The sequence below is a fragment of the Phoxinus phoxinus genome (genome assembly GCF_949152265.1).
Source record: "Phoxinus phoxinus genome assembly, chromosome: 19".
NCBI lineage: Eukaryota > Metazoa > Chordata > Actinopteri > Cypriniformes > Leuciscidae > Phoxinus > Phoxinus phoxinus.
Window position 1 is genome coordinate 13149216 of NC_136894.1, and position 14250 is coordinate 13163465.

The 14250-nt window shown below is 35.8% G+C and overlaps 2 protein-coding genes and 1 long non-coding RNA gene across 4 annotated transcripts in view; 2 read left to right on the forward strand and 1 right to left on the reverse strand.

The window, feature by feature from the left end:
- Positions 1–600: 600 nt before the first annotated feature.
- Positions 601–3723, forward strand: rbm43 (RNA binding motif protein 43). Of its 2 annotated transcripts, XM_079590878.1 has the most exons (4): positions 601–721; positions 1564–1754; positions 1843–1928; positions 2169–3723. In XM_079590878.1, the coding sequence occupies exons 2-4, from the start codon at positions 1571–1573 to the stop codon at positions 3489–3491; spliced, it is 1593 nt and encodes a 530-aa protein (XP_079447004.1). In that variant the 5' UTR covers positions 601–721; positions 1564–1570; the 3' UTR covers positions 3492–3723. The 2 variants fall into 2 exon arrangements, with proteins under 2 accessions (XP_079447004.1, XP_079447003.1); XM_079590877.1 differs by having other exon boundaries at positions 601–1754.
- A 3480-nt stretch (positions 3724–7203) lies between these two features.
- Positions 7204–12590, reverse strand: LOC306987000. Its single transcript, XR_013795071.1, has 4 exons — positions 12446–12590; positions 11383–11560; positions 9262–9362; positions 7204–7340 (listed from the first exon to the last, which is right to left on the reverse strand). It is a non-coding gene; the product is annotated as an uncharacterized lncRNA (long non-coding RNA).
- The window catches only part of myo1g (myosin IG), a 57152-nt gene continuing 50148 nt past the window's right edge, over positions 7247–14250 (forward strand). Inside the window, exons 1-7 of the mRNA XM_079590876.1 lie at positions 7247–7374; positions 9126–9334; positions 10913–11006; positions 11404–11569; positions 13085–13138; positions 13374–13472; positions 13644–13760. Coding sequence (XP_079447002.1) covers positions 7280–7374; positions 9126–9334; positions 10913–11006; positions 11404–11569; positions 13085–13138; positions 13374–13472; positions 13644–13760 — 834 coding nt within the window. The 5' untranslated portion in view covers positions 7247–7279. The remainder of the gene's footprint in view (positions 7375–9125; positions 9335–10912; positions 11007–11403; positions 11570–13084; positions 13139–13373; positions 13473–13643; positions 13761–14250) is intronic.

A 14250-nucleotide genomic window follows, 5' to 3' on the forward strand; every position in this document is an offset into this window, starting at 1 on the left:
ATTAAATTCTTTATCTTATTTTTCGTTTTTTACTACAAACTATAAAGCAGTGGACTATAATCATTATTATAATACAATTTAATTGATAAAAGCATCATTGCACTCCGTGTTAAAAATAAGTATTATCTCTGTAAACACTGCTGGGTCATCTGACCGTTTATATACTGTCTATGCATCTGACCAATCAACGCAGATTAGCGTCGCGCAAAGGAGGGGTTTGAAAAACGAGTCGTTGAACGAATCATTTGGGAGTCGGTGAGCAAATCAGGTAAAAATAAATGCATATTATACGAAAACAAAAGTGTTTTTTGTCATTACATGCATGTAAAACTGTTGTTGGGGACTCCCACAACAACATTAGGAACATTTTAAATGTCATAATAGGTGCCCTTTAAAATGATTTTCCCTTTTTTTTTGTATTTTATGTGGGCCTTGAATTGTAAAGCAGAATAAAATGTTTAACCTTTTTCTTTGTCATTCAATTCGAGGCACGATTGATCCACCTTTATAGATTAGGCCTATAAATTATTATTAGAGATCATTAATGAGTTAATCTGATAAAATCTTTATTTATTTACGCGCGCGAGCACGCCACGCCCCCTTCTTTCCGTGGAGACATTCTGAGCACTGAGCAGTTTCACTTTCACCTCCGAACAAGGACGGCGAGTCTTTATGGCAAACAACGTATTTAGCTCTTGCCCATAATCAAGCACAGGAACGGGTTTGTACATTTCGAAGTTTAAAATAGCCTACATAATCAACCACTGTGCATTTATTTTTAAATTACATTGTATTTCCTGTTTCTAATGTCATGTTGTAACGCCAGTTGCAACATACGTTTTCTACGTTGGTGCTTCACTAAGAAAGCAACAAAGCCAAAGGTATCCAACAACTTCTGTTTCAGTTATCTTGGGAGTTGTATTTTGTGAATCACGCATAATCTGAGAAGCAACCAGCGCTCGATAGATTCAGTTGCCAGTAGTAACAAAATTATTCAATGCAAACAAACTCACTCCCTTAGCAAGCCGTCTACACGAAGTGAGTGAAGAGAACTTATGACCTTATGGGGTGAATGTTTTACATTTTCCACGGAATTTAGTCCTGTTTTGTTATGGGCTACCATTATTGTTTATTATTATTATAAGGCTACCATTATTATAATATTGTTTATTATTCCTTTACTTCTAAAAAATGTTTCTTAAATGTATTTATGCATTCATATTTTTTGTTTATTTGTTGCCATGTTATTCATGATGTTTATTATAAAAAAATTGTTTCACCCTATATGATGAGAAGTTGCGGCTTTCAAATTCAGGCATAGCATTCAGGCCCTTATTTAACATTTTTAAGAAGATTGTCTTCCAGGTGTAGACAGGATGTGATTCAGCCAAACATTTTATCTTGTGAGATATCTATGCAAGCAACCCGCAGTAACAAGAAGTTTGTTTCAAAAAACAATCTACGTTTTACGCATATTGGCACTATAAAGATACATATTGCTTCTTTTTGTGTTGTAATAACTTTTGTAATACAATTTGTAATGTTATTCCCCACTTTTTTTAGTTTTAAGATGGCCATGAATGAAATGGTTATTGAAGTGAATGGGCTTCCGGACAACTATCCCGAAAATATGATGATTGATAAATTAACCATGCACTTTCTGAGGCGCACTAACAAAGGAGGAGATGTTTTAACAGTGATTTATCCCACCTCCAACAAAGGCCAGGCTTATGTAGTCTTTGAATCAGCTGAAGGTATTGCCTTGATATTTTGTTCTCTACATATCTAAGTTTAACATCATATTACATGACTAACTTATATTTTTTTCATTCAATGTCTTAGTACCAGGAGTCTTGCAACACACTCATGTTTTGATTGTGGAGAGTCAGTTTTACCCACTGGACATTAAAAAGGTGCATCATCCTCAGGTAAGACACTTCATTGGTGAACCTCAGAATCATACAGAATTATTAATATAACTTACAATTTGATTTAGTATACAGCATTTCTCCAATAATCTATGCAGTCACCGCAAATTCCATATCATCGCTATTCTCCCAACATCTTGTTTGATTTGAATATTTATGCACAAACTAAATAAATAACAACACAATAGTTCGACGTGGCAAATATATCTCCTTAACATGCTTTTGTTCATATTTTCTCAGCTGGATATGCCAGCCGAAGCATTCCTCGATATGAACATGTTCTCCAGTCACAGCAAAATCCAAGAACTTCTTCATAGCCATGGCTTTCAGATGTCAAAGACCAGCACTGGACAGCTGCATTTACAGGGTTCCTTTCTCAAGCTAAAACTTATTTATCCCAAACTCGTGCAGTTTCTGGTTCTTGAAACCCTCCCTCAAAGAGGAACACCTTCACATTACACTAATGGCGGCTACTCTGACTCTATTTCCAGAGCTGAAAAAAGTGACTCCATTGACTCCAGGCACAGTCACAATTATGGCAACTCAGTGTATTCCGAGGGCAGAAGCACATCTTCAGGAATAACCTCAAGATCCCCAGAGTCCCAATACAGACTCTTGCAGAATGCCTCTCTACTGAATGGAAGCTCTGGCACAGAAAGTCCTTTTAGCAGTCCCTCCAGGATCTATGAGGATTCCCGAACAAGCGTTATGCAGCGTAATCCCTCGTCTCCCAGGCAAACTGAGGTTTTCATCCCTGTGGAACTAGATGTGTGGAAATACATAATGCGCTTTAAGGAAGATTTTATAAATAAAATTAAATCAGATCACCACACTCATATTAATCATAAAGAAGAATCAGAGGTTGTTATGGTTGAACTCTCGGGAGGAAACTTTAGGGAAACAGCTAAAGAATTGTCTAAATTGATGGAGGAAATCACTGTATCTCTACGCACACAAGAAATAGACCTGAATGTATGTGACAAAAGTCTGAAGAAAGACATTACCCAGAATGCTTACACATTCCAAAAAACGTTTGACGTTTTAATTAGACAGGAAGATAACGTTATAAAAATAGTGGGGTCATCAAAAGACAGTTATGATGCAAAGCAAAAGCTTCTTGGACTGAATGTTGACATTGCACCGCCTAAAGGCATGGAGACGAACAGATTGCGACGCAGCAGCTCTTTGCCAAGACAAAGAACAGGGGCCAGAATGGAGAACCTAGACGTAGATCAGATTCCTGTGTACTCTACTGCTGTCAGTAGCTCTTCTGCTTCACATTCCCAAAAGGACTATCAATTGCAGCGAGAAGTTCAACAGGAAAGAGGTCGCCAGCCCTCTAAATCCGCTGCACAACGCAGGTCACAGAGCAGCTCTCGATTACAACACAAAAATCCAAACCAAGAACCATCAACTTATGTTCAGCAGGATTTTACTCCCTCTAGTGGAGTTCAGACATCTAAACAAGGGTCAATTCCTATATTTAAACCTGCTCTAATGCCTGAAAAAAGAAAAAACTTCACAACTAAAATTTTTAAACGACTGAATTCATTACATAAGTAATTCTGCATATAAAGCCCTCATTGAAAACACACTTTAAGAACACACTTTAAGACTTTTTAGAATTAAATTGGTCCGACACTTTTAAGAAAGTGACGGGACTGCTCTGTACTGATGGTTCCATTTCTAATCACATGTATTCACATACATATTCTGGGTTCAGTACAAAATCAACAGCAATTGTATCAATGTTGATTACCATTAAAATTAACTTTCAACTTTTTTTTTTCCCTTTAAAAAAAAAAAATCTTGGTTACTTTGAGGCACTTACCGTACAATGGAAGTGAATGGGGCTCACTATTTCAGTATAACTAAAAAACATTGCTTACCAATGTTTTGTGTTTATATAATAGATAATAATAATTAATAATAGAATAAATAATTTCTGTGCATTCAAAAATATATTACCTTTACATAGGCTATCAGCTTTTAAACCTTCCAAAAATGGGGCCCATTCACCTTCATTGTAAATGACCTCCATTGCCCACCCACAGTAATATATATATATATATATATATATAATATATATATATATATATATATATATTACAAATCCTTTATTATTACACAGTAATATACATTATGCCACAAATGTTGTTGATTGATCTTAACTCTTAACTGCAGAACCTGATTTTACCAAGTGCAACATCTTTGTTGATCCTGGAACAACATTCCAATCAACCAATTAGATTTAAGGGACAAGTTCACAATTAAGGTATTCGGTTTATGCTTACAACCACGGTTAGGTGCTTCTACATCAGTGTTATTCACCTATCATTTCCCTCTGATTTTAGAGATAAGTTATGGGTAGGGTTAGGTTTAGGGGTAGGCAGGGATAGATACAATTTTAGGACAGGAATGTTGTTCCAGGATCAACAAAATATGTTGACCCATGAACGCGCCTAGCTCTGCAAAATCAGGACAAAATGCATATTGAACCCATAAAACATTCCTCTAAATTGTACTCTCTCAAAATCACATTGATTACTTTGTAATTATTGTCTCAAATGTTGTAAGACTGGAAAAACTGGAAGAGAGGGCTACTCTCTGAGAAAACAAAGGAAATTTACATTTGAACTCTCTTGCTATATTACCATCCCTATTCGAGACACCACGACCACAGTTGAGTTAATCACCTCCCAATTTACAAAATCCTTCGCAATCCTTCACCCATCCCTACCTGAATTCACCCTGTGATAAGGAAAATGAGTATGTAACTTCCAGTATTTCCTGTCCTACATTATATTACATGTACATATTTATACATGTTTAACATATTTGCGGTATTTCCATTCTAAGTGTCATTACCATGGAGACTCAATGAGGAAGTGTCTTTTTCTGCATTGTACAGGAAGTGAGGCAGGCCTTGTGGTTGACTTAGGGGCTGAGCATCTCCGTCAGGAAGAACTTTTTTTTTAACTCTTAGTTCTTGTGTCAAAAATGTAAGAAATGCACTAATGTGCAGAGTTCCTTTATTTTTCCTTATTATTTATAAAGCACTGCTTTTGATTTGTCTAGTTGTATTTAGTATTAATTGAGAACATGTTTTTTCGAGTATTTCTCTCAGATCGAGTTTTCTGTCATTCAAAAATCCCCCTTGTGTTTTTTCTTTACCTGTGGTCAGCTTTTTAAGAAATTCCACAGCAGTCATTATGATTCATTGGTTGTCAATATTATTTTTAGGCCTTTAACACTAGAACGGCCATGGCGGTTATTTTGAACGTTTTGAATTTTATATCTGCAATAACTTTGTTGAAAAAATAAATAAAATCCTGCTGTTACCTGACTTTTCCTAAAAGTGTCTGTATTTTCATTTAAAATGTTTTTCTAATAAATTACACATAAGGCAAAAAAACTAATGAACATATTACCTATTTCGGCCATAGACGGTCATATTGACCACACTGAATTTGCGGTATTCTTTTGTTACATTTCCCACGGTTGACTTTTGTCTCTCTCACTGTCAACAGAAAGGTCAGTAGCAGTCCTGAGTGTTTGCATATATGCTCATTTCTACAAACAAAAAGTATATTAGATCAAATTTGTTGATCAGAAAAAGGCTAATAATACCTGACTACGTTATCCATTTACGTAGATATTATATAGAAGTTATTAGACTATTTTCTCTGTTATTATATTCAAATAAAATGTTTTATAATTAAATAAGATACTTTTAGTTGTTATTATCTTGTTCTGAGTTATGTTGAATGGATATGGAAATATAGCCTATCTGTTGTGAATATGCGATAATTACGGTAGGCTACTAATGATATTATTATTTATAAATGTATAAGTACAATGATATTATTATTTATAAATGTATAAGTACACTTGTTTAAATCTACAGTTTGGGGTTACCAAACCCTGATACACAATAAATGCATTAATCTCTCAATTGGGTAATTATCATTAAAGATATAGAGTTTGGAATCTAGCGGTCAAAATGACCGCTTGTGGCAGTTCTAGTAGTTATGGAATTCTGGCACTTCTAGTGTTAAATTATTATTTTAGGCATTACTGTAATGTGGATAAATATGGATGAATGATCTGTAAACTTTTTAATAGTTATACATTAAGTATTTTGACTCATCTCAGCTCCTTATCTGATTACCACTGTTCTCAAACTAATGTAATTGCATAAACATACCTTACAATAAACGGAATTGCTCAGCATCACTTAATATATATTTTTTTTAATGGTCTATAATTGTTTAATGTATAAAAGTGGGATAAGCAGACATACATTTTGGCTTCAGAGCAATAAACAAAGCTTTGTCATGGGTCTGAACTTTCAGCTCTCAAATGTACTTTCAAATTAAATAAATTTACTGTAGATTCTTCAGTGCTATGGTCACCAATTATACACTACCATATTAAATGAACAGAATTTTGAGTATTACATGGCTTTAATAGCATGCAATTTAAAATACCGTGAACAACATGTTAATTTGGATTGTTTCGCTGCTGATTGATATCACAACCCCGGGAGAGGTAGTGATACCAATCAGAAGTGAAACAATCCAAATTATGTTTTCCCCACCCCTTTATTTCACCATAAATGGCATGCTGTGTATCCTTTCCTGTCTGTCTTGTTTTGGTCCTGGTGTTTATAGTTGTGAGTGGGTTTTGCAAGAATGGAACAGATCCTAGATTAGTGTGTGTGGGCAGCATAAACTCAGACTATGTGAAAGATCTAGTTCTTGACAGTAGTCTATGATCCACACTCCCCCAGAGGAAGAGGGTGGGCTTTCGGAAATACCATTCATCCTCTTATAAGATAGTGATCTATAGTGTCTTACAGCTTATTTGAATGAATACACAATATTAAACTAAACAACATTGTAAAGTTTAAAAGGCCAAACAGTGTGTTTTGTCTTTATACATCATATGCACTCTGCGGTGACTCTAAAACACATGGTGGAGGTAATTAAGTTCAGTTAAGGTTTTACTGTGGCTACTGTCAGGGCCTGTGGTAGCTCATGAAGATGCTAAAAAGACTTGTGTTTAAATATAATTCCTCCCCCCACTTGAACAAAAAATAAACGCATTCATATGCTGATGTTGTCTTGAACAGGATGACATGCTGAAGCCTGCAGACCGCAGTTTGTCACTGACTTCACTTACCACAGCCTCAGATCATGCAAAGACCAAACCGTAGGCCACACCCACTGCACATTTGTCTCCTCTACCGGCTTCGAGAGGTCGACAGTCAATGCTCGGTTTCTGTGCCTTTCTCATCACCTTCCACTTTCCTCTCCATCCATTTGTCCTTTAGATAGACTCCTGCAGGGATGGCGGAGCTGGAGGGCTTGGAGTTCGGAAAGTCAGACTTTGTGCTTCTAGACGAGGTCACTATGGAGCAGTTTATGGAGAATTTGAAGTTAAGGTAAGAGTTAGCAGTTTTTACACTAAGTGGTGGTGTGTAAAGAGACTCAATGAACATTACAGCCTATATTACAAAGAACCTGATAATACAACAGTAAGGCCTTCAAAAACGAATGTTGATATTGAGTGCTTTAAGTGTTAACTCATTTTGGGAGCTCTGAAGCTGTGATAAAGTCATTTTTGTTTGTAGAACTTGCCCATTAAGTATGTTTCACTGTCAAAAGTGAGTAATTTAAGTCTTTTTGTATGGTTTTAGTGTCTTTGACCACTCCCTTCTTGGTAGAAAAAAATGCTCTGACAAGAAAAGAGTTTTAGAAGCAAAAAGTGGAGAGGAAATAATGTGTCATATTACTTTTGACTTTCCCGCTCATAGCTGAGATATCAAGTCGCTAACATCAACAGCTTAAGAGACATAACAAGAAAAAAAATACATCTTATCATGTCTTACAACAGCTGATCATATGCAGCCAGTTGAATCCTAGCAGTTCTGATGATGAAATCAAAAGTGTCTAGTTCTCCTTTCCTTTAACATGCAGCATTTGCTCCATCCGTGATCTGTGATGTCATTGGTTAAACTGGGTAGAATCAGATGACCTTTTCACAAGACTCTTTATGAGTGTGATGTTGCACACTTGTTTAGTCTGTCACAGATTCTTATGCCTCTGAAACACTAGTTGGGGGGAAAACGTGTCCATTCCTTGTCCTTTTGTCCGTTTAATCAACTTTATGATCATGCCTCATGTGACTGTATCACAAAAAGTCACACAACAAAATACTAATACGTTCATAATGTGCGGAGGAAAGCCACCCTACCAATTGAATCCTTAGATATTACACCACTTTGTCTGAACTATTTGATTTTTGTGTTGAATATGCTTGTTTTGTATATAGAATTCTTAAGATATAATGACCAATGCATTTTAACTACGGACAGATGTCTGTGTTTTAGCTGTACGCTATGAAAGAAAAGTGTTTTAGTTGATATGCTTACTTACAAGATTACACTGTATTTTCTGTTTGAAATTCAGAAAGTGAGTCATCTTGAGCCCCATTGCACTTCCTGTTCTCACTTCCCAGCCCTGTATCACTTCCTGCTGAATATGGGCGTGCATTACATTGAGAAACATACATCAAGTTATGACACTTGTTTCCCCTTGTTACTGTATACAATTTTAATTCATCACCAGGAGAATTGTATTATGGTATTTGATATCAAGGTGAAGAATGTTATAAAATGAGAAGTGGTTTATGATGTTTTAATATGTTAATCCTGACACAGAAACAGTCACAATTATTGACTAATTGTCTAACGGAGCTTATTCGATGTAATCACGGTTAAGAAATGCCATCAAATGTCATAATCTGGGAGGAAGTAAAGAATATTATATTTTATTATATTATTCATTTTCACAGCATTAAAGTTTATCATATGGGCATATTTTATTATTATATTATATGTTATTCCAAGTAAAAAAAAAATTAAACTTACACTGTAAGGGACATGAACAAAACAGACATTCATCAATGTATGTTTTTCTTAAACCTTTTGGTATGATTTATGATTAATTGAATCCCACCTCACCTTACAGTAATACACCTTAACGCATTCATCGTTTGTTCTTTCATTTATCTGTTCGGAGGAACTAAACCAAACCAGCACATACGATGCTAACAATGAGTCTTGTTAAAGCAATTTCTGACTGTTCTATTTGACACCTGCATATTTTTCACAGTATTGTTTGTTGTTTTTAGGTTTGAGAAGGGCCGTATCTACACTTTCATTGGAGAAGTAGTGGTGTCAGTCAATCCGTACAAACAGTTAGATATCTATGGGAAGGAGGTCATTGAGGACTACAGGGGCAGAGAACTGTATGAGAACCCACCTCACCTGTTTGCTGTCGCAGATGCCGCATATAAAGCCATGAAGAGACGAGCCAAAGACACATGTATCGTCATTTCAGGTACAGCAGCTACTAAACACACTCACTGCTGAATAAAACAACGGACACTGGTGTTATGAACATTCCTTCAGGACACAGATCAGAGGTCATTCATCCTTTTCAAAACGTTACCATGATTGAAATAGATAAACAGGAGAAAATAGACCCAAGCCCAACAAAATGCTCAGAGAAAATATCTAATATTTAACCCTGTAAAGCATATATAATACAATGCAATTCAATGATTGAGAGATGTACAAAAGTCTGGTGTATCATATATTTGATACAAACATTTCAACATGATTTTTCTAAAACGTGATGTCCAGTAAGTGTTCAGTAAGTGTTCATCTTGAAATATTACGAACATATATTACTAATATTACATAATATTACTAATATACAGTATGACCTAAAAGGGGACGTTCTTAAAATGATACTAAAAGGCCTTTTACTTAGTAAAAAAGTATAAACTATCAATCAGACGACAGAGGTATAGACATGTATTCTACATGTAGTAGATTGTGTACAACAGGTTCTTTCAGTAAAGTATCAAATATGATACAGTATGCTTTATAGGGGTAAATTATTATTTTTAGTTATTACAGATATGTTAACATATACAACAGGTTTTAAAAGTATTTACCTACTAATTAAAAACAATATACTAGACTCTCAGTGGTTCTCAAACTTATTAGAGTGGCGTTACCCCCTGAGGCTTTTAACATCCTTTTGCGTTCCCGCTCTCTGCAGTCACACCTTTTTCAGTAAGGATCAATATTCGCCTCTTTAAAACGATTTTTCCAGTGCATTTTTTTTTACCTTTGTTCACAAATACTGCTGTGGCTTTCGTTGGAGCTATTGTTGCAAAAAATACTAACAATACTGTGTTTAACATCACTTAATATTAATACCTTTCGTTTGTTGAATTGTTGTATAAAACCAATGTCACATTTGCAATCATGTAAGATCATGCAATCATGCAGGAACTCACACAGTATGGTTTGTATCGAAGAGAGTTTGAATCTTAAATCGATCTATGCACAGTCTGTCTATATTTGTTCTTCATGCTAGTAAGTGCTAAAATACCCACTTTTACAAAATTACATTGTCGAGAACGGCAGTATAGTGTGATTTGCCAAGGCAGCATAATCTGCACGCAACCTATCAAATGCAGTCGTGCAAATGCAAGTGAATGCAGTCAGTTTTGACTGCAAAAGATGAGGTATTACGGATGTCATGTATTTATGGCACTTTACCTGCTAGAAATACATGCTCGTTTTTAATGTTATTTTAAAACTCAGCATTTTGAATCCAGTTCACACTGCTCTAGAATATTGTTTCTAACCTCCACTTAGTAGCCACACTATTGTTATATGACCCACCCTTACACTATCATTTAAGTCAGACACCTAGATGGGCAATATAAAATCTTATTTTTAGACTAATATACTATTGTATTGTTGCTGTGTGATGAACCATGAACGTTCATTAAGACAGAAAGTTTGTCTCGAGTGCCTCTGATAGGGAAGAATACATCTGATAAACGAAGACTTTACTGTATGGATTAGACCGTTTCATACAAATCTCCTTGTGTTTCAGGTGAGAGTGGAGCAGGCAAGACTGAGGCAAGCAAGTACATTATGCAGTACATTGCAGCTATCACCAACCCTAACCAGAGGGCAGAGGTCGAGAGGTCAGTTTCCTGGAGACATTGACAAAGCTGGATTTTCAGGGCTAATGCTCTGGGGCGCATTTCCCGTGCCAACTATGATCGCAAGTTATGTCGTTACTAACACAATTCAACAGAACTTGTGACCATAGTTGGCAAACAATGCTTTTGGGAAACACGCCCCAAAATAGGTTTTGCATTTAATCACATATAAAATAATTGTATTGCTTTTATTACCTATTCAGATTTGTATGACAGATTATTTGAAGAGATAATAGGCTTTCAAATGTTCATGTTTACAGACTATTTTTGGAAATACAAATATTTCTTTTCATTGTACTCTTATGTGCACTGACAAACATGCAGACTTTTTTATACATAAAGGACTTTTGCATTTTACCGTATTTGCATCCCACCACAGTGTGAAGAATGTGCTCCTGAAATCAAACTGTGTGCTAGAGGCCTTTGGAAATGCAAAGACCAACCGCAATGACAACTCCAGCCGCTTTGGAAAATACATGGACATCAACTTCAACTTTAACGGAGACCCCACCGGAGGACACATCAACAACTACCTGCTGGAGAAGGTAAGAACACATCAGTATCGTATCAGTACATAATAAAGCTCATCATGGAAATGACATCTGGAAATGGAACTGAGATTGACACTTGAAATAAAAGATAAATTGTTAGTTTTAAATGTGATTTTATAAATAAATAAAATATATTTTTAAAAATCAGCTAGGCCTTGCAAATATTAGTGTTTTTACTAAATGTGCAGGGCTGTGTTATAATGTGCAGACTATTGTTTACTTTTACATGGTTTATTCATCCTGTTAAAGTTCATCCCATGTGCCAACAATATTTATCTAAAGATATGAAACAGAAGTTTTCTTTTCTATTTCTTCCCTATGGTGATGCATATCTGAGTGAAACGTATGGTTGTAACGATATTCAAACCGAACCGAAAAACCGTGATAGCATGCACTCTCACCCTTGACATTTGATTAAATAGTGATTAGATTACAGTAATTAAATAGTGACACGTCCGCGAATTTTCGTGATTGTGTTCAAGACGAATACAGCCACAGATAATAGCATAAGCTCCGAGTTTTGTTACTTTCGATAAGAAACAAAGTGTCATTTTTCTAATTATGTCCATTTTCATCACGAAATTCAAACAATAAATGCCGTTTTGACGCTCTTTAATGTGGCGTGACGGGCGTGACAGATGGTGCCTGGTCAGTTTGAGCAGCAGCGCGTGACCGCGATCATCTGTTCCTAATAAACATGAATCAACAAAGGTATGATAGGCTATAATATATATTGAAGGCTACAACTTACTGAAACGTATTATATCTCGTGTAATCGCTCAATCAGTGTTTCAACAGCAGAAAGACATCAGTAAAACGGCTTGTAAACAAATAATAGCCTATGTCACGTTACGTAGCATTACATTTTACCTCAGGCAAGTCATTCGGTGTCCACAGCTTTCAGCAAGATAAATGTTTTGATATCGCTGTGTGAGTGTGATCTCATGTGAGTGACAGGTTGTCTTGCCCTCGTTTCAGTAAACACGTCGTCAGAGAAGAGGTGTCACTGCAAGAGGGATAAGTTATTTTGATAAGATTATGACAGCAGCACATGGATACTTTTTTAAGTAGGCTAATTAACTTAATGCGTATAAATACTAAATAATTTATGATAAGGCAGTGCTATTTGCACTTAGTGTAAATGGCAACAAAAAGTTTTTTTTTTGCTTTAAGTAAATGGCATTCATTTTTTTACTATTTATATTATTTATAGATACTATTTGCATCTTTGTGTATTGTAGTATATTATAAAACAGTATGCAACATATTCATATAACATTCAACATAATGTGTCAAAATTGGAGGGTTGTAACACAAATACAATGCTGCATTTACAAAAAAAAAAAAGATTATTTAAAAATGAAAATGCTGTAATAAGTGTTTGCTATCATATTATGTGTTCAACTGATGTCACCCTGGAAGGCTTTGCAATTTTAGAGATTATTGGGTCATCAATACTGTGTAATGCAGAAATACAATTAACACAAATACTGTGCGCTCTATTTACAGTCAAGAGTTGTTCAACAGCAGGAGGGAGAGAGAAACTTCCACTCATTTTATCAGGTGAGGTCTTCTGCCAGGATATGGTAAATGAGATTATAATTTTACTCAAAAGTGCCAACTGCAGCTAGAACTGCGTTTAAATCTTCAACAGACTTGTAGATCAACATAATGTCTTTGTCATAAATGTTTAAGACGTATTAAGACATGTGTAAACATGATGTGTGGGACCTGTGCAAACCAAATTTCCAAAGGGATGAATAAAACTGAACTGAGCATATTTGATGTGTTTATTCAGGTGTTACGGGGAGGGTCTGATGATTTGCTGAAGTCCTTGTATCTGCAGAGAGATCCCGCAGGATATATCTACACCAGTCAAGGAGCCTCTGTCACACTTGTATGTACTTATCCCACGAGTATACTAATTTATAAACACATAGCCACTTCACATAGCATTCAGCTCTTCTATAGAGTTTTTAGTCGTTTTTCTGTTTACCCATGAATTACTATTGTGAAATATGCCAAACACTGTTCTGAAGTCTCTCTTTGTTTTTCCAAATCTTCACAGGCATCCAATAATGACTCCTTATGTCACAAAGCTGTGATGGCAGCTCTAAAAGTGATTGGCTTCAATGCCGAAGAGATCAGCTCCGTCTACAAGATCCTCAGTGCCATCCTACACCTGGTCAGTCTCACACTGCATGCTGTGGAAGATTGTTTTCTACTGTTTTTCTGATTGTAGTTTATAATTTGCAGTAGTAAGTCAGTGCCTCCAGAAAAACGTGATTATGCGATCGCATGATTCAATGCATAATCAGCCAAAGTCCATGAAGCCTGCAAATCATTCTCATTTGCCAACAAACATAAGAATACCGCGCAAAGCAGTTTCCCAGTGTGTTACATGACAGTGGGGGCAAATTATTTTGCACTCCGTGCAACTGTGTGTTGGACCACAGGCGGAAGTTGACGCTGGACAACCACTTTGCCACTTTGTAATTTTTACAGAAGTTGTAGCTTATTCATTTTGTAAAGCTACAGAACTTGTTCGACTCATCAATGTTTTGTAAGTTTGAGCCATGTGTTTATTAAGGTCTGAAATAAAACAAGATGAGAACTTAAATATTCACAGCACTTAATGTGATGTAGTAGGCTATGCTTGCTTATCATAGGAAGTA